General features: G+C 38.0%; 1 protein-coding gene across 3 annotated transcripts in view; it reads right to left on the bottom strand.

The window, feature by feature from the left end:
- Positions 1-4627: 4627 nt before the first annotated feature.
- SEC23A (SEC23 homolog A, COPII coat complex component) overlaps positions 4628-18669 on the bottom strand; it is a 76602-nt gene continuing 62560 nt past the window's right edge. For 2 of the 3 annotated variants that reach the window (XM_049611588.1, XM_049611587.1), the window contains one exon: positions 16170-18098. In XM_049611588.1, the coding sequence (XP_049467545.1) occupies positions 17889-18098 (210 nt within the window). In that variant the 3' untranslated portion in view covers positions 16170-17888. Of the gene's footprint in view, positions 6022-16169; positions 18099-18669 lie in introns of those variants that run through there. The other variant, XM_049611589.1, reaches the window with a different exon arrangement.

Raw genomic sequence — 18669 nt, 5'->3', positions numbered from 1 at the left:
TTCCTCAGAATGTGTTGTATAAAACAGATTTAAATATTCTCCATCAAATTCTGGTCAAGGTTTATTTTGGTATGTGACATGTTATTCGTTCCCAATTCACTAACATTATCTTTAAACGTGTTAAGTCATTTGCAGGATTCAGCAATTTACAGCTATCATGTTTTACTTGTCACTGAAAGTACTTTACAGAGGTCAGATGACCAACAATCTGGGGCTTTGACAGGGAATTCTTGAATTGGATAATTCTTGACTTCAGTGGAGCTTTGAACTCCAAAATTCCACAATTTCTCAAGTTTGAAACTACTTCTACATTCCTGGGTAGTAAATGTATGATTATAACATCTAATCTTCCCTGAAATTCATGAGAGGAAAAATTTTAGATGGCTTGGTCATTAAGCAACTAAACAATTATGCTTCTTGGGGTGCCTGGGTGGCTCAGTCACTTAAGCATGTGACTCTTGATTTCTGCTCAGGTCATGATCTCACGGTTCATGGGTTCAAGACCTGCATCGGGCTCTGTGCTGACAACATGGAGCCTGCTTGCAATTCTGTCTCCCTCTTTGCCCTTCACCCCACTCTCTCTCAAAATAAATAAATAAACATGAAAAAAATGTTTTAATAAAATAAATCATTACATCAGTGGAACAATTTAGAAATTTTTCTTGGTGTAAAGTTTTAGATGACATTAATCAAAACTCAAAACAGTTGCAGTCTAAACCAGGCTTAAACAATTTACAGTAAAATGCTAAGTTTTAGGGGTGCCTGGGTGGCTCATTTGGATTAAGTGCCTGACTTCTACTTAGGTCATGATCTCATGGTTCATGAGTTTGAGCCCCACATCGGTCTCTCTGTTGTCAGCACAGAGCCTGCTTTGAATCCTCTGTCCCCTCTCTCTCTCTCTCTGCCCCTCCCCTGCTTGTTCTCTCTCTCTCTCTCTCCCTCAAAAATAAATAAAAATTAAAAAAACAAACACTAAGCTTTAGATCAGCACACAGAAACTGTAGAGAAGACAATTAAAGATGCAGTAACAAAATATAAGAAAATAAACATTTATACTGAAGAATCAAATTTCAAAGAACACCATGAAAGTAACAGATGTTTGTCCTACATGGTCAAAAGAAATAAGCAATATTCAAATGCTTGATCTATAACTAATTGGACATTTCTTCGAAACCAAAGGATCAAATGTCAATGTGCACCATCACTCAGCCACTTGTTCTCATTTTTGTGAAAGAAGAAAAACTTCAGAGGGTTTTACCAAATGTAATAGGAATTTATCTTCAATTTTCTAATTTATATACTATAGTGGAAATTGTTTTACCAAGAAGCTTTTTGAAAGTCGCTAGCATCAATCCCGAAGAAAGTTTTAAGAATTTAGGAATTTATGAAATTTGTGAAAATATCAAATTTACTTAGAAAGTTTTGCTATTTATATCTGTTGCTTCAAATGAAAAAAAAACTTGAAATTAATAAAAAGTGTTCTTCAAATAGTATATGATTTTGCTCATTACAGTGAAAACCCATTAAATGTTTTTCAATTTTAATAAAATACACTAAAAAGTATTAATCCAGTATTTTTTCCTTTGTCTTTTACCATGCTTTCCCTTTGCTACCTTCATTTTTCTTGCCTTTTTTTTTTTTTTTTTTACCACATTGCTTTAATTTTTTTAAATGTTTATTCATTCTTGACAGAGAGAGAGCACAAGCAGGGGAGGGGCAGAGAGAGGGAGACAGAGAATCTGAAGCAGGCTCCAGGCCCTGAGCTGTCTGTACAGAGCCTGACATGGAGCTCGAACACACAAACTGTTAGATCATGACCTGAGACGAAACCAAGAGTTGGACACTTAATCAACTGACTGAGCCACCCAGGTGCCCCATGATCAGATTGCTTTTATTGCTTTTTTTCTTCCACTGGTTTGGAAACTACATGATCTGGTTTGAAAGTTTCATTGGTTTGATCTGTGTTATCCTTAACTTTTATTTTTTTTTTATTTTTTTTTTTATTTTTTTTTTCAACGTTTTTTATTTATTTTTGGGACAGAGAGAGACAGAGCATGAATGGGGGAGGGGCAGAGAGAGAGGGAGACACAGAATCGGAAACAGGCTCCAGGCTCCGAGCCATCAGCCCAGAGCCTGACGCGGGGCTCGAACTCACGGACCGCGAGATCGTGACCTGGCTGAAGTCGGACGCTTAACCGACTGCGCCACCCAGGCGCCCCTATCCTTAACTTTTAAAAATACATAGCTAATTTTATGTTGATTAAGCCTAAAACTGACATCTCCATCCATCTTCCAAATGCTTGAGACATTTTAATATTTTTGGGTTTGTTTTTTTTTTAATGTTTCCTTAGGAGGGAAAAAACCCCCAACTTCCCAGTATCACATCCTCAACCCAAATTATTGGACTTTATGTCGGTATAATCCATAGATGGGAAAGAAAAAAAATCTGAATTTCTTTAGTAATGTAACTTCATTATTCCATATCTAGTATTGTATACTGATTATTATATTCATCAGATGATAATACGTTAAATCTAGATCAGCTTTTGTTTTTCTATTAAAGAAAGGATGAAGTGTTTTAATTTCACTACATAAACTATTAAAAAGCAAGCAAGAGAAACCATCTGAATTACTTGATAAAATGCTCAAAATGAATGCAAATCAAGCATGTGGGAGTATAAACAGTATGCATGCATGTATATCGGAAACATGGAAAATGGAAAGACGAGCATTAGAAAGCAAATAATCCTAATTTGTTGGTGTTTGAAAAATAACTGAAAAATTATTTTCATTTAAAATAAAACCAAGTGCAATAAGCCACAGCACTTAATTTGTAACAGTTAATGAAAAATGCATTCGCTTTTGTCACTATATAATTCCCAAGCACTACACCTAAGACTAATGCTTAGGTAGAACTAGAGACCTCTCTCCAATACTGCACATCTTTTCATCTGCGCCCTTGTGCTATTTTTCTAAAGGAGATCTAGGAACCAATTGATATGTAGTATGCAATGTTACTGGATCAAAGTATTTGGATTTTATTATTAGGGCAAAGGGAATGACATCATCAGATTTGTATTTCAGTGAATTGAAGAGCGGGGTGGAGGAGACTGGGGAAAGTAGACTGGTTAGGGGGCTGCTGCCCCAACCACGTAAGATACAATGAAGGTAGAACAGCAGTAAAACGGAGCGAAGTAAATAGATTAGGGGGATTATTAGAGAGGCTGAACTGGTGAATATAGTTACTAACGATGTGGAGAGTAAGAATGGAAAATGATTCATTGGTTTCTGGCCTGGACAAGCACATTCTCAGATGCAGTCTGTGGAGGTAGGGAATATAAGACGCAAGTTTATCAATCAAGTGGGGAACTGGATAGAGAAAATGTCAGCTCACTTTTGGAATCAGCCAACAAAAGAATAAATTTATGTTGTTACAACAAAATAAAACTACACAGATGAGGTCTAAAGTTGTTTTTTAATTTTTTTAATATTTATTTATTACTGGGAAACAGACACAGAGTGTGATCAGGGGAGGGGTAGAGAGAGGGGGAGACACAGAATCTGAAGCAGGCTCCAGGCTCTGAGCTGTCAGCACAGAGCCCCATGTGGGGCTCGAACTCACAAACTGCAAGATCATGACCTGAGCCAAAGTCGGTCACCTAACCAACTGAGCCAGCCAGGTGCCCCTAAAGTTGTTTTTAGAGGTAAGGCCACTAGGGGGCAGTAGGCTCAACAGTGAATACAAAATAGTTCTGGACCTACTGGAGCTTCTCAGTCAGTGCTGCTGCTGAGTTCACAAATGCTCTTTATTCACTCTAAATTTCATTAAAAGGGTTAAACATTTCGTTCTTCAACAATCAAATTAAATAGCTAATAATTTAGTAATATCTAAATTAGACACAAACAGATCCCAGGTTATTTCTTTTAAATGTCAAGTTAAAAGGGCATGATACATTTGCTCCTCTTTATCCCTTCAATACAAAGGTGCTTCAGCTTGTGTAATTGAGTTAGAAGTAAAGGGTAAGTACTGACTTCTATCATTCGAGAGTAACAATGCATTCTTAAAGAGCTTAAGTTAAGGGGCCACACAAATAAAAGTATCATCATCACAGGGGCTTTCAAAAGTGTGTTTAACTCCAAAACACAATTTCCTTATAGCCAAAACAACTACTTTGGGGAGGATGAAAATACTCTAAAACTGATGGTGGTTGTGATACCTGAGTGGTTCTGTTGGTTAAGCGTCTGTCTTAGGCTCAGGTCATGATCTCACAGCTTTTGAGTTTGACTCCCACATCAGGCTCTCTGCTGTCACTGCAGAGTCTGCTTCACACCCCCATCTCCCTCTTTCTCTGCCCCTCCCCTGTTTGTGCTCTTCCTCTCTTCCTCAAAAATACATAAAAACATTTAAAATAACTGTGGTCGATGATTACACAACTCTGAATATTCTAAGAACCACTGAGCTGTACGCTTTAAATGGGTGAATTGTGTGGGTGTGTGAATTATACCCCAATAAAGCTGCTATTCTTAAAAAATGAATACTTTTTAATCTACTCATAGCAGATTTTATAATTGCTCTAATTTTACATTAGGCTTCTCAGGCTTTATTAGACTTTGAAATAAGCAGGAAAACACAGAAAAAGTATATTTTATTGGTATTTAGGCCTAGCACAGTTCAACTCAAATAAAATGGAACAGAGCAATTTATTTAATTGAATACAACATATAAACTTTTTTTTTTTAAGTTTGTTTTATCATACGATTGTGTTCATGCAAGTACAATCATCAAACTGTCCTTCCAAGCATTTATCATAGCACCACCTTTTATTTGCAGTACTTGATATAAATTTCATTGTCAAACATATCTGGCTTTAGCAATGTAAACATTTGCTACAAGTAAACTTTAAAAGGTAAAAGTGAATTATACTAATGAATAAATCAAAATAAAACTGAGCATCACCACATGATATAATTCAACAAAATATTATATAATACTGTTTGAGTAAGAACTTAATACATTTCACAATATGGAAGCAGAAATAAGAAATAATATGTAAACTCCCAAAATAGTGTTAAAATACTGAAGGATATAATATAAAATTTACCTCAGAAAAACAAGGGGAAACAACATAACCATGCAGTAAAAACCAAATTTGGTTTAGTAGTGATGACAGTTATTTTACTGCAAAGCCTTCCTAAAACGCATTCTGACAAAATGGTTTAATTTCTATCTCCCTTTTTAAAAAACTTATCACGTCTCATTACATAGGTTGGATACTTTATGGGAATTTCACATTTGTCAGTTGTGGGATTGTTACCCCAAAAAACTTTCCATCTCTAAACTATTTTTCCAAATGACCAAAAACATTAAATTATCTTCATGAAAATTACCATATATAAAGTCAAATAATCCCTAAACAAATCATCATAAAAATAAATCTGCCTTAACAGAATAAGTACAGAAAAAGGTGTATACATAAGTGCTCGAAAATCACAGATATATTTCAACGAATAGGCAAAAATGTTCACATTTATCATTACTGTCAATGATTTTGCTTACTTGGTTAAAATCAAGAAACAAGTTTTCAAAAAGTCAGCAAGGACATTCAGTGCCACTTTGTATTTTTCTGCAATATACAAATGAGTTATGTCTCTGTAGTGCAAGGCCAACTCTATTTCAACTCTTTAACATAATCAAGTTATAAAGACCTCAGATTTCTAAAACCAGCCATAATACTGTGGCAAGCAAAATAAATTTGTTCTTATTGCTCTTATATTCCAGCTTATTCTACAAATGTGAACATTTTCCCACATGTCTCAAACCATACTAATACAAAGAGTCTAGAGAGATACCTGTATTGGTTTCCACAGATAAACTGAAAAAGGAAATTGAAGTATTATTTCATCTTAAGTGTCCTTAATATGTTTAGCACTTCAAGCAGCACTTGACACAGCAAGTTTCTTCAAGTGATCCATAAACACTTGTAAACTAACATCATCTGTGAGAATAGGTGCTCCAGACTCCTGGAAGAAAAGAAGGATATTTGCTATGATTAAAACATAGCAGTTTTAACATAGAGTGTGCTGACAGCACAGAGCCTGCTTTGGATCCCATCTCCCTCTCTCTCTCTGCCCCTCCCCGGCTTGTGCACATGTGTGCTCATACTCTCTACTCTCTCTCTTTCTCTCTCTCTCTCAAAAATAAAGGAATAAACATTTTTTTAAATGTAAATAAGTAAATAAATAAATAAATCACAAGAAAATCACTGTAAGCAGAATAATGCCTACGCTCCAGTTGTATAATACAGAATCTGACTGGCCTTACTTAGTCCCAGGTTCCTAAGAGGGAAATTCCTTGGAATTTCCTAACATAGTGTCTTTGTTATTCATAAGCCCTCAGATCACACTTGAGTTTATGCTTTGAGATAACTCAGGGTGAGGGCCAATCACCAGAAAGATCAATATGATTAGAGGGTGGGGTGGGGGGATTTAAGACAGCCTGACCTTTAGGGAAGGGAAGTGAGGTGAAGGGAGGGAAAAGAGGAAGGGAGCTGGAGATTCAATCAATCCTGGCTGGTAGTAAAGAAACAAACAAGTTAACTCTGGATACCAAAGCACAGTGGAGCTTCCTGTTTAACAAATTTATCAATGCTAGGAGGGTGACACATCCTGATTCTACAGAGAAAGAGCACAAAAGCTCTATCTAGAACCCTTCCAGACCTCACTCTGTGGGTCTCTTTGCTAATCCTTATTTGTAATCTTTAATATAAAACTGTGATCATAAGTAACAGTGCTCTCCTGAGTTCTGTGAGTTGTTCTAGGGAATTATCAAACCTGAGGGGGGGCTTGTGGGGAAGCTACCCCCTACAACCACACACACACACATACACACGCATGCGCGCGCACGCACACACACACACACACACACACACACACACACACAGATCTGTAGCTAGTTGGTCAGAAGTACAGGGAACCTGGGATCCCACCTGCAGCTGGCATCTGAAGTTGGGGGCAGTCTTGTTCTGAACCATGTCCTTTCACTTGCAGAATCTGCATTACCAGTAAGTGGTCAGCATCAGATTTGCACTGCAGAATCAGAATAGCTCCAGACCCAACTTAATCTTTATAGTACTAAAGTAAGTGCTCATTTGTCTTGACTGTATTGCCGCTTTTATCACTACTAAGGAATAAATCTCTCTTGGTGAGATTATTGCTGCCTACTAAAATACACTTGAGAGGCACCTGGGTGGCTTAGTCGGTTGAGCTTCTGACTCTTGATTTTGGGCTTCTGATTCTTGATTTTGGCCAAGGTCATGGGATAGAGCCCTGCACTGGACTCCACACTCAGCATGGAGCCTTTTTAAGATTCTCTCTCCCTCTCTCTCTCTCTCTCCCCCCCTCCCTCTCTCTGTCCCCTCCCTCTCTTCTCTCTTTCCCCCTCTCTCCTGCTTGTGCTCCCTCGCTTTCTCTCTAAAATAAAAATAAAAAAATAAAATTGCACATATTTCAGGGCACCAGGGTGGCTCAGCTGGTTGAGTATCCACTCTTGCTTTCAGCTCAGGTCATAATTCCAGGGTCATGGGATAGAGCCCCATGTCAGGCTCTGTGCTGAACATGGAGCCTACTTGAGGTTCTCTTGTTCTCCCTCTCCCTCTGCCCCTCGCCCCTGCTCACAAGCTCTCTCTCAAATAAAAAAAAAAAGAAAAATAAGGAAAATAATATTGCACATATTTGGGGACACCTGGGTGGCTCAGTCAGTTGAGCATCTGACTCTTGATTTTGGCTCAGGTCATGATCCCAGAATCCCGGGATCAAGACCCACGTTGGGCTCTGCACCGAGCATGGAGTCTGCTTGAAATTCTCTCTCCCTTTCTCTCTGACCCTCTCCCCCCGACTTTAAAAAAAAAAAAAACTGCACATATTTTAACAGAAATGCCAGTTGGAAGGAAGAATATTTACAGTATTTTTATTTATTTTTACATTTTTATTTTTTTGAGAGAGAGGGAAAGAGAGAACAAGTGGGGGAGGGGCAGACCGAGAAGGGGACAGAGAATCTGAAGCAGGCTCTGTGCTGACAGCAGAGAGCCTAATGTAAGGCTCAAACTCATGAACTGTGAGATCATGACCAGATCCAAAGTCAGACACTTAACTGACTGAGCCACCCAGGCATCCACACAGCATTTTTAAAATAAACTATTCTTATAACTTTTCATTCAAGTCACTTTAATTGATCTCTGTGGGTTCTAAGTAACAAGAGTTAGGGAAAATTCCTATCCTTTATTTTAATAAAAACTGTGTTGACAGAATGACCCTGGTAATCCAATCCACTAATAATGAAAAAGGTTTTCTAGGGGTGCTTGGGTGGCTCAGTCAGTTGAGAATCTATCTGACTCTTGATTTCGGCCCAAGTCATGATCTCACAGTTCCTGGGATTGAACCCCAGGATTTTTGCTTGGGATTCTCGCTTTCTGCCCCTCCCCCACTTACTCTTTCTTTCTCTCTCTCAAAATAAATAAATAAATAATTTTTTAAAAAAGGTTTTCTAATTTAAGGTTTTTTAATTAAAAATTTTTTTCAAATGTCTATTCTTGAGAGGGAGGGAAACAGAGCACAAGCAGGGGTGGTCAGAGACAGGGAGACGCAGAGTCTGGAGCAGGCTCCAGGCTCTGAGCTGTTGGCACAGAGCCCCATGCAGGGCTCGAACTCTCGAAGTCTCCAACTGTAAGACCATGACCTGAGCGGAAGTCAGATGCTTAACTGATTGAGCCACCCAGGCGCCCCTTTTTCTAAGTTGTTTTAATGTTTATTCATTTTTCAGAGACAGAGAGAGAGCATGAGGGGAGAAGGGGCGGAGAGAGAGGGAGACGCAGAACTTGAAGCAGGCTCCAGGCTCCAGGCTCTGAGCTGTCAGCACAGCGCCAGACTCAGGGCTCGAACCCACGAACCGTGGGATCATGATCTGAGCCAAAGTCAGACACCTAACCAACCAAATATATACAATATATATATGTATATATTTTATCTACATTCTAATTTTTTACCATGAGCACGTGTTTTTTGGTCTGAAAATAACAAAAGGTTAAAAAAAAGTAAAGTACGTGTTTGCATCTTATTTGCTGGCGGCTCGGAGAGTCCTTTCAATGTGAGGTGAGAATAGGGAAGGAATATTGTTGCTGATGGTCAGTAAAGAACAAGTAGACAGTTTCAACTCCATCAATGTCTCCTCTTCAGCCCCACTTCTTAATGTTCCTGTGACCCAGAAACAAGGTAGGCAGAAAATAACCTCATGACATTCTGTATATTCTCAAAGTCGGTATGATGGATCAAGGCGTTACAATAAAGTCTTTCTTCACCATCAAAAAAAAATAAAAAATAATAAATAAATAAATAAATAAAATAAAAAAAAAATAAAAAAAAAATAAAAAAGGTTTTCTAGATTTTATATCTGGATTTTTAAATTTTTCACCTAATACTCAAGTTCTCATTTATAAGTAAATATAAAAAATCTAAAACAAAGTAGTTAGGTAATTTTCAGAGATCAGCAAGTAAGGATCAACTGTAAGATGGAAATTTATAGCTCTTGTAAATTCTAGTCTGGCATAGCCACAGACCTGCCATAACTTCTGCTGAATAAAGAAAAGTCCATTTTATTACGTATTTTCATGAGCTAATTATAAGAATTTTAAAAACTTGTTAAGGAAGGGAGACAATAGCACTGGGATTAACAGCTTGGAGTTTGGAGCCAGACTGCATGGGTTCAGTTCCTTGCTCAGCCACTTACTGCCTGTATGACTTTGAGGAAGTTACTTAACCCCTCTGTGTCTTAGTTTCCTCATCTTTAAAATAAGGATAATAACAGGACCTATTTCACATGGTTGTTATAATGATTAAATAAATTCAACTGTGTAAAGAAACAGAATACCTGACACACACAACAGGAATACATGTTTCAACTATTATCATTATTACCTTTTCTGAAAAACCTATTATTTTATAACACTGAAATATCTTTCCTTATTCAACATTCACAGTTAACACAGAGAAGCAAAGGTCTCAAAAATATGACTTAGACTAGTAATAAGCTGGTAGCTCTTGGATTTTTTCTTTCTGCAACTATTCCTGATTTTTCTTCAATTTACACATTTTCCACCTCAATTCACCCAATCTCAGATCTATTTCTCCTGGTCAAGGCAAAATATATATCAATTTTCTAATTTATATACTGTAGAGATCTTATTTGAAATTATAAATAGTAACGGTCACCTCAAACTTATCAAAAACTTGCAGCTGATTGATCTTAATTTTTCAACTGCAACTTTTTCCTCCTTAAAATATATCCAGGTTCAGGCAGAAAGATCTAAACTTTATATCATTTAGTATATGAAGCACTACAAGCAATGGAGAAACAGTGTTGCTGTGGTGCCCTCTTCAGGCCATCCATAGATAAAACTCACTGGGGACTCGATTTCTGACAAAAAGAAAACTAAAGTGTAAGATTGTATAATTTTTAGTAAAATGCCTGGCTACTAAGTTAACTTCCTAAATAGCAATCATCAATTTAATTTAATGATTAAAAATTCAGATTCTCCAGTCATAAAGGCCTATAGTCAAATCCAGACCTGCCATAATTTGCCTATGTGATCCTGGATAAGTTACTTAAGCTATATAAGCCTCAATTTCCTCTTCTGAAAAATACAGTTAATAGTACTCACCTCATAAGAGTGTTTTGATGATTAAATAGGACTGCATAAAAATCTTAGCACAGTAACTAAAACAGCATAGATTCAATTTATTAGTTATGATATCTATAAAAATATTAGCATAATTTACAAAAATCGTAGGTCAAGAAAGACCTTAGGGCTCTCATTTATGCCTTTGCTTCCAGGCTATAATAATTAAACTTCAAAGTTTAAAACAGATTTTCTTTCCTATTTAAAATATCTTTAGGGAGAGACTTAATTTCTTTCCCCATTGATAACAAGAAAAACTAATATTTACCAAGTCTTACCGTGCATATCAAGCACGTATTAAACTTTGTAATACACAAGGAAGAAAAGGCAAAGAGAAGACTTTGAAAACTTATAGAGGTTTCAACTACCAGCCCAGAATGATGTTTCTCCATGTTTAACGGCTCAAAAGTTCTTTATAAGTCTACCAACTACATCTCCATGTTGTAATTTTTTTTTTAAGTAGGCTCCATGCCCAATGTGGGGCTTGAACTCATGACCCCGAGGTCGAGAGTCACATGCTCTACCGAGTCAACCAGGTGCCCCCATGTTGTAATTTAAACCCAGAAAAGCAAGAAGCAAGTTATTATTTACATGATCTAAACTACATTAAAAAAAATTTTTTTTAAGGTTTGTTTATTTTTGAGAGAGGGAGACAGAGCGTGAGCAGGGGAGGGGCAGAGAGAGAGGGAGACACAGAATCCGAAGCAGGCTCCAGACTCTGAGCTGTCAGCACAGAGCGAGACACAGGGCTCAAACCCATGAACTGTGAGATCATGACCTGAGCTGAAGTTGGATGCTTAACTGACTGAGCCACCCAGGTGCCCCTAAACTATATTTTTTAATGCAGAAATTAAGCTACAAAGATATATTTTATTTGGTCTGCATTAATGTGGGCTCACAACATTTTGTTAACTAAATTATGTGAATGGCAACAATCAGCTGGAGGGGAGGAACAGTTACCCCCTTTGGAAAAGGATTTCTGTATCCTTCCCATAAGCCCTCTGACCCCAGGTATTGCCTCTTCACAGTGAGAGTATCAGATTTTCTTATATTCATCCAGCTTCACTCATCTGTTAGTCACCTGGCCCCTCAGAGCATTTGATAGGGGACCCGACAAATACTATTTTAAAGTATCCTTCAACCTCCCCTTCTCCATATTGACGATTAATCACCATTTCCATGAACTTTATTAACTGGTGCTACTTTCCTGTTTTCTTGCAACTTTTTTCCCTAAACAAGTTTCTCTTAAGTTGTGAGATCCAGAACTAAAACCAGTACTCAGATAACTAAAGTATAATGGAAAGGCTGACTTATGGTACATTCTGTATTCCAAAATTCCACGTCATAGTTGGCTTTTTGTTCTACAGCAAGTGGAATGGGGTAGAGTGATACTGATGATTTATATGTATATCCATTATATAGGCATACATCTTTTACTCTCATGTGCTATATACTCTTTCTACATCTTCCCAGAGTGAGCTCCTGTCCTCACTATAAAAACCTTACCTTTCAGAACTTTTAGACCATGGATTCAACTTATTTATCTATATCATAAATGCTCCTTAACTCCTGAACACCTCCACAAAGCTCCCATACTCTAATCTCTGTTCTCCTGCCCAGATCTGTAATACTCAATACATGCTACGTTTAAGTACTGTGGAAAGTCAAAAATTAAAAGGACATAGCTATTACTCCCAAGTAACTTATAATCTAACGGGAGGGATAAGGCCCATCAGAAATGGATGAGGGGTCACCTGGGTGGCTCAGTCAGTTGAGTGTCTGACTTCGGCTCAGGTCATGATCTCGCAGTCCATGAGTCCGAGCCCTGCGTTGGGCCCTGTGCCGACAGCTTGGAGCCTGAAGCCTGCTTCTGATTCTGTGTCTCCCTCTCTCTCTGCCCCTCCCCCGCTCATGCTCTGTCTCTCTCACTCTCAAAAATGAATAAATGTTAAAAAAAAAAATTTTTTTTAATGGATGAAAATAAGGAATGAAGGGGCAGAGATAGTATACAAATCAAGTCATGCAATGACAGAAAAAGTTTCAAGGAGTACGTGAACTTTGAACTCAGCCTTGATGGACGGCTACCATGTGTACAAGTGGTGATGGGGACAAGTCACACAGAGGGTAACATGCTTAGTATATTCAAAGTGGAATAAGACTAAACAGTAGCTAAAAGTGGGAAAACTTATTTGGATTATGCCATAAGTGACCCTCAAAAGAAGGTCTTATAAAGAGTTTATATGAAATTCCATAAGGGGTTCTTTAAGATTAAAGATTTCTAGGAAGTACTCTGACCAAGAACTGCATTACAGAGACTACTCTGGCCAGTGCCAAAATGGAAAGAAAAGGGCTGAAGCACTGACAGTCTATGTGAGTAGTAACAGGGCTTGACCTCAGTTAGTGACCGGGAAAGGAGGGAACAGATAAGGGAAATACCATTTGTGAATAGTTAGAGACAGAAGGGAGAAAATAAAATGCAAATGACTACAGTTCCAAGCCTTGGGAAATGAGATATGGTGGGGCCCTCTGTAAAAATGAGAAAGTCAGGCAGAACAAGATGGTATGAAAGAGAAGTTCAAGTTGGCACACACAGCTTATGAAATGTCTAAGGAAACTCAAGTGATGTGTAACAGTCTATAGCTCAATGTGAGGCCAAACCAAAGGGAGAGGTTTGTAAGTTAGCCTCAGATGAAAGCTGAAGACACAGGATGTATGCAATTGCCCAGAAGAAGAGAATTGTATGCAGAAAAATGAGGGCAAAATATTGAGGCACCTCTATATTCAAACGGAAGGCATCTTCATCCTAATCACTGCTTCATTTATTTTCTACCCAGCCTGAACTTCATAGTCATTTAACATTGCTCTAAATTATTGCACTCCCTTTAATGTGTCCATCTTTCTTATCTGAAGTGATAAATCACCCCCCAAAGTCTATCATCTTTGATGCAATGCCTGAACTATAAAGCATGGCTAAAGAACATAATGGAAGCAAGCTACAGAAATTAATAGTAAATAAAGTGGCCCCTCACTGCTGTAAAAGCTTATTTACCTGCTGTTGCTTTCTTATATTCCGTATAGCTGGTTTTTTTTTTTTTTTAAACGTTTATTTATTTTTTTTGAGACAGAGAGAGACAGAGCATGAACGGGGGAGGGTCAGAGAGAGAGGGAGACACAGAATCTGAAACTGGCTCCAGGCTCTGAGCAGTCAGCACAGAACCCGACACGGGGCTCGAACTCACGGACCGCGAGATTATGACCTGAGCCAAAGTCTGATGCTTAACCGACTGAGACACCCAGGCGCCCCTCCTTATAGCTGTTTTAACATCTTTTCTATTTTCTAGTCCTTTACCCCTAGCATTTCTCACTCTTAGCAAATAATTCACCATTACTGAAAAGAAACAGGCAATTACCCAATGTGAGCTTTCTCTCCTCAATGTCCTTCTCTGTCATCACCCTTCATACCATTTGCTTTTGCAGAAATAAATGTCCTACCTCCTTACCAATGCTGAAATTCCATATCGTGCTTGTGATCACATGGTCTGCTTTTGAGGATCTTAAATATCTATAAGCTGTTATAAGCTGTTATTTTGTCAGCATCTTATATTTGGTCTACAAATAAACTCCGTGCCTTTACCCTAATAATAATCAACCTTCTATCCTATTACTTGAAATCAGGCTAAATTTGCAAAAGAACCATTTACAATTACAACCTCCACTTCTTTAGCACCCACTAATTCCTTACAATCTATCTTCTACTCAACCACTATTTGAAACTGCCTACCAGAGGGGCGCCTGGGTGGCTTGGTCGGTTAAGCGTCCAACTTCGGCTCAGGTCACGATCTCGCGGTCGGTGGGTTCGAGCCCCGCGTCGGGCTCTGTGCTGACAGCTCAGAGCCTGGAGCCTGTTTCAGATTCTGTGTCTCCCTCTCTCTGTGACCCTCCCCCGTTCATGCTCTGTCTCTCTCTGTCTCAAAAATAAATAAACGTTAAAAAAAAATTTTTTTTTTTAATAAAATAAAACTGCCTACCAGAGGGGTGCCTGGGTGGCTCAGTCAGTTAAATGTCCGACTTGGGCTGAGGTCATGATCTCACAGTTCATGAGTTTGAGCCCCACGTTTGGTTCTGTGCTGACAGCTCAGAGCCTAGAGCCTGCTTCAGATTCTATGCCTCCCTCTGTCTCTGCCCCTCCCCTGCTCACACTCTGTCTCTCTCTCAAAAATAAATAAACATTAAAAAAATAAATAAAATAAAATAAAATAAAATAAAATAACTGCTTACCAAGGCCACAAATGACCCTTGAAATCCATCTACCCTCATCCTCCTTCAAACATCTGCAGCATCTCAGAATCTGTTAACTCTCTTGCTTCTTTTTTCTATAAAGTCCTCCCTCACCTATTATGCCATGGTATAGTATTCTTTTCATTTTCCTCCCACCTCTGTGATTATTTATAAAATACTCCTACCACTTGTACTTCCTCAAGGTTTTATCTCATCCTTCCTCTGCCTCTCTGCACTTTCCTTGGACAAGTAACACCGATGACTTTAAATATAACTTGTCCATGATCAACTTTCACATCCTTGCCTCATCACCAAACGCAAATTTCTAACACCCTGCTCAATTTGGCCATCTAGATGTTACCTCAAACTCAACGTGCGTAAAATCAAACGTTTTCTCTCTACCTTCCCACTTACTGGCAAATGTTCTCCTAGTTACCCAGGCTCAAAACCCTACATTTACCTTGTACTCCCTCAACTATTTTTTACATTTATTTATTTTTGATAGAGAGAGACAGAGCACAAGTGGGGGAAGGGAAGAGAGAGAAGGAGACACAGAATCTGAAGCAGGCTCCAGGCTCTGAGCTGTCAGCACAGAGCCCGACGCAGGACTTGAACTCACAAATTGCGAAATCATGACCTTAGCCGAAGTTGGACACCTAACTGACTGTGCCATACAGGCGCCCCTCCCTCAACTATTTTTTAAAAATTCAAACCTACAGAACAGTTGAGAAAAAAGTACAATGAACACCCACATACTCTACCTAAATTCACTGATTAACATTTTATTTTGCCACATTTGCTTTGTTTCTATATATTCTTCCTCTCCTTTTTTTTTTTGTTGAATCATTTCTGTAAGTTGAACACTTCATGATATTTTACCCCCAAACAGTTTTTTTTTAATGTTTATTTATTTTTTAAAGATACACAGAGTGGGGCGCCTGGGTGGCGCAGTCGGTTGGGCGTCCGACTTCAGCCAGGTCACGATCTCGCACTCGGTGAGTTCGAGCCCCGCGTCAGGCTCTGGGCTGATGGCTCAGAGCCTGGAGCCTGTTTCCGATTCTGTGTCTCCCTCTCTCTCTGCCCCTCCCCCGTTCATGCTCTGTCTCTCTCTGTCCCAAAAATAAATAAATGTTGAAAAAAAAATTAAAAAAAAAAAAAAAAAAAGATACACAGAGTATGAGCAGGGGAGAAGCAGAGAGAGAGGGAAACACAGAATCTGAAGCAGGCTTCAGGCTCCAAGCTGTCAGCACAGACCCCAACACGGGACTCAAATGCATGAACTGCAAGACCATGACCTGAGCCAAAGTCGGATGCTTAACCGACTGAGCCAATCGGGTGCCCCACCCTCAAACACTTCAGGATATATCTCCCAAGGTCAAGGACACCCTCCTATATAACCACAACAGCAGAATCACACTCCAGAAATTTAATATTATACCTGTATCTGATATATGGTCCATATTCAAATGGGATACAAATCATCCCATTTATGTTCTTTATAGCTGTTTTCTCTAATCTAGAATCCAATCAGAATTCAGATTTTGCATTTAGCGATCTTGCCTTAGAGTAACTTTTACTTTCCTACAACTTCTAGCAAATCTCACTGGTTCCACTTTTAAAATATCACCAAAATCTATTCCTTTTCACTATCTTGCCTTCAATCCCCCTCATTTGGATTACTTCAAAATATAGTTTCAACCTACAGACTGTTCTCAATTAATCTTAAGATTCAACTATATTTTCTAAGACTCAAATTTGCTCCTCTGCCCAAAAAATGTTTTATTACTTACCAATAGATTCAGCTCCTCAGCACTCAATCTGGCATTCAAAATCCTCTACAATTTAACTGCACAATACATTTCCAGTTTATTGTTCTATTCATCCCTATATGTCCCTGTACCTTACTGTCCTCTACCTGGAATTCCCTTCCTCATACAATTTCTACTTCTTCAAATAGTAACCATTCTATAAGGAAATGTCCCCTCTCCTGAGCTCTTTTCTTATCACACACTGTCTCCTGCTGCCACCATGTGCTCTCTTCCTCTCTTCCTTCTCTAAACCCTCTATATTTTATATCTTTCTAAAAGAACATATCTTATACTGACTCGTGTATTTTAATTACTCAGATATGTATCTTTTCCTAATACTAGACTACAAACTCTTTAAAAGCAGGGATGATCAAGGGGCACCTGGGTGGCTCAGTTGGTTAAGTGTCTGACTTGGGCTCAGGTCATGATCTCATGGCTTGTAAGTTCAAGCCCCGTGTCAGGCTCTGTGCTGACAGCTCGGAGCCTGGAGCCTGCTTCAGATTCTGTGTCTCCCTCTCTCTCTGCCCCTCTCCGGCTTATGCTCTGTCTCTGTCTCTCTCAAAATATAAATAAACATTTAAAAAAATAAAAAAATAAAAAAAAAAGCAGGGATGATAAAAACGATGAATCACTAAATTCTACTCCTGAAACAAATATTACACTGTATGTTAACTCACTAGAATTTAAATAAGAACCTGAAACATAAAAAAAAAAAAAAAAAAAAAAAGGATGATCACTATATACTCTAAAGTACCAATACAGAATCCTGTACATTGGACACTCAATAAATGTTGATATACTGTATCAAGAGGTAGGACATTTAAAAAAATTAAAATATATTAACAATGATTTCCAGGCTTCCTGCCACTCTTATTCAATTACAATCCCTGACCTCTCCAACTTACTATGTGTGGCCCTTTTGTAGTTCATGTCCTAGTATTAGCTTAAATCATCACTTCCTATCTTATATACCATATTGCTTTTTGTCTCAAGGGTGTAGTACTAAACTCGGGATATGAAGGAATTCTATTTGACATAATTACTTTTTATTTTCTATGGTGACACCAAATGCTTAATTCGATTTTCTACTCATTTTTTCATTACTTTTGCAACAGAAATCATTAGCAAATATGTAGGAAAATGTGTAGTTCTCATTAAAATGACAAACTTTAAATACATAAAGAAATAATTTCCAAGATCCACTATTTACACTTACCTGTCCCCAGGCATACATATTATTATGAGTCTGGGAAGGGTTGACTTTTGAAAGCAGGAAACGGGCCTTAAAAGCAAAAAAGAAATAACATCCATCAAAAATAGATTTAGTTAATATGAGCCAAACAAATACATTATGTGATCTAAAACTTAATTAAAAGGCAACTTTTTAAAAATGAACTAATTTTGGAAATAGTAGGCCACTACATGTTACAAATAAATATACCCTCTTCTCTCTAAACCATACATTCATAACAACAAATAATAAATTAGTCAAAAATTCAGTATATAAAAATTATGTGTGCAACAAGTAGGACAAGATTAGTGTGAATTTTACTAAACACTTGGTCTGAAACATCATCAGAGGTTTGAAGTTCCAAAAAGTGACCTATACATTCTTTAAACAATGACTCTCAAACTTTTTTAAACTGCAGGCTATTCCATAAGACAAGTTACCTAACATTTTAACCATCTATCCATTAAGTCACATCATTGTAAAAATAATAACCAAAATAAAAGCAGAAAATAGCACTATACATGGTAAGATGGTAAGACATTGATGAGAGAACCAGGCATGAATATAATTTCATATTGGAAGAACACAAGCAGTCCTATCTTTTGAAATTAAGTACCACACA

The sequence above is a fragment of the Panthera uncia genome (assembly GCF_023721935.1).
Source record: "Panthera uncia isolate 11264 chromosome B3 unlocalized genomic scaffold, Puncia_PCG_1.0 HiC_scaffold_1, whole genome shotgun sequence".
Lineage (NCBI taxonomy): Eukaryota > Metazoa > Chordata > Mammalia > Carnivora > Felidae > Panthera > Panthera uncia.
The sequence above is the reverse complement of the archived record's forward strand: the minus strand, read 5'-3'. Positions and strand labels throughout refer to the sequence as shown.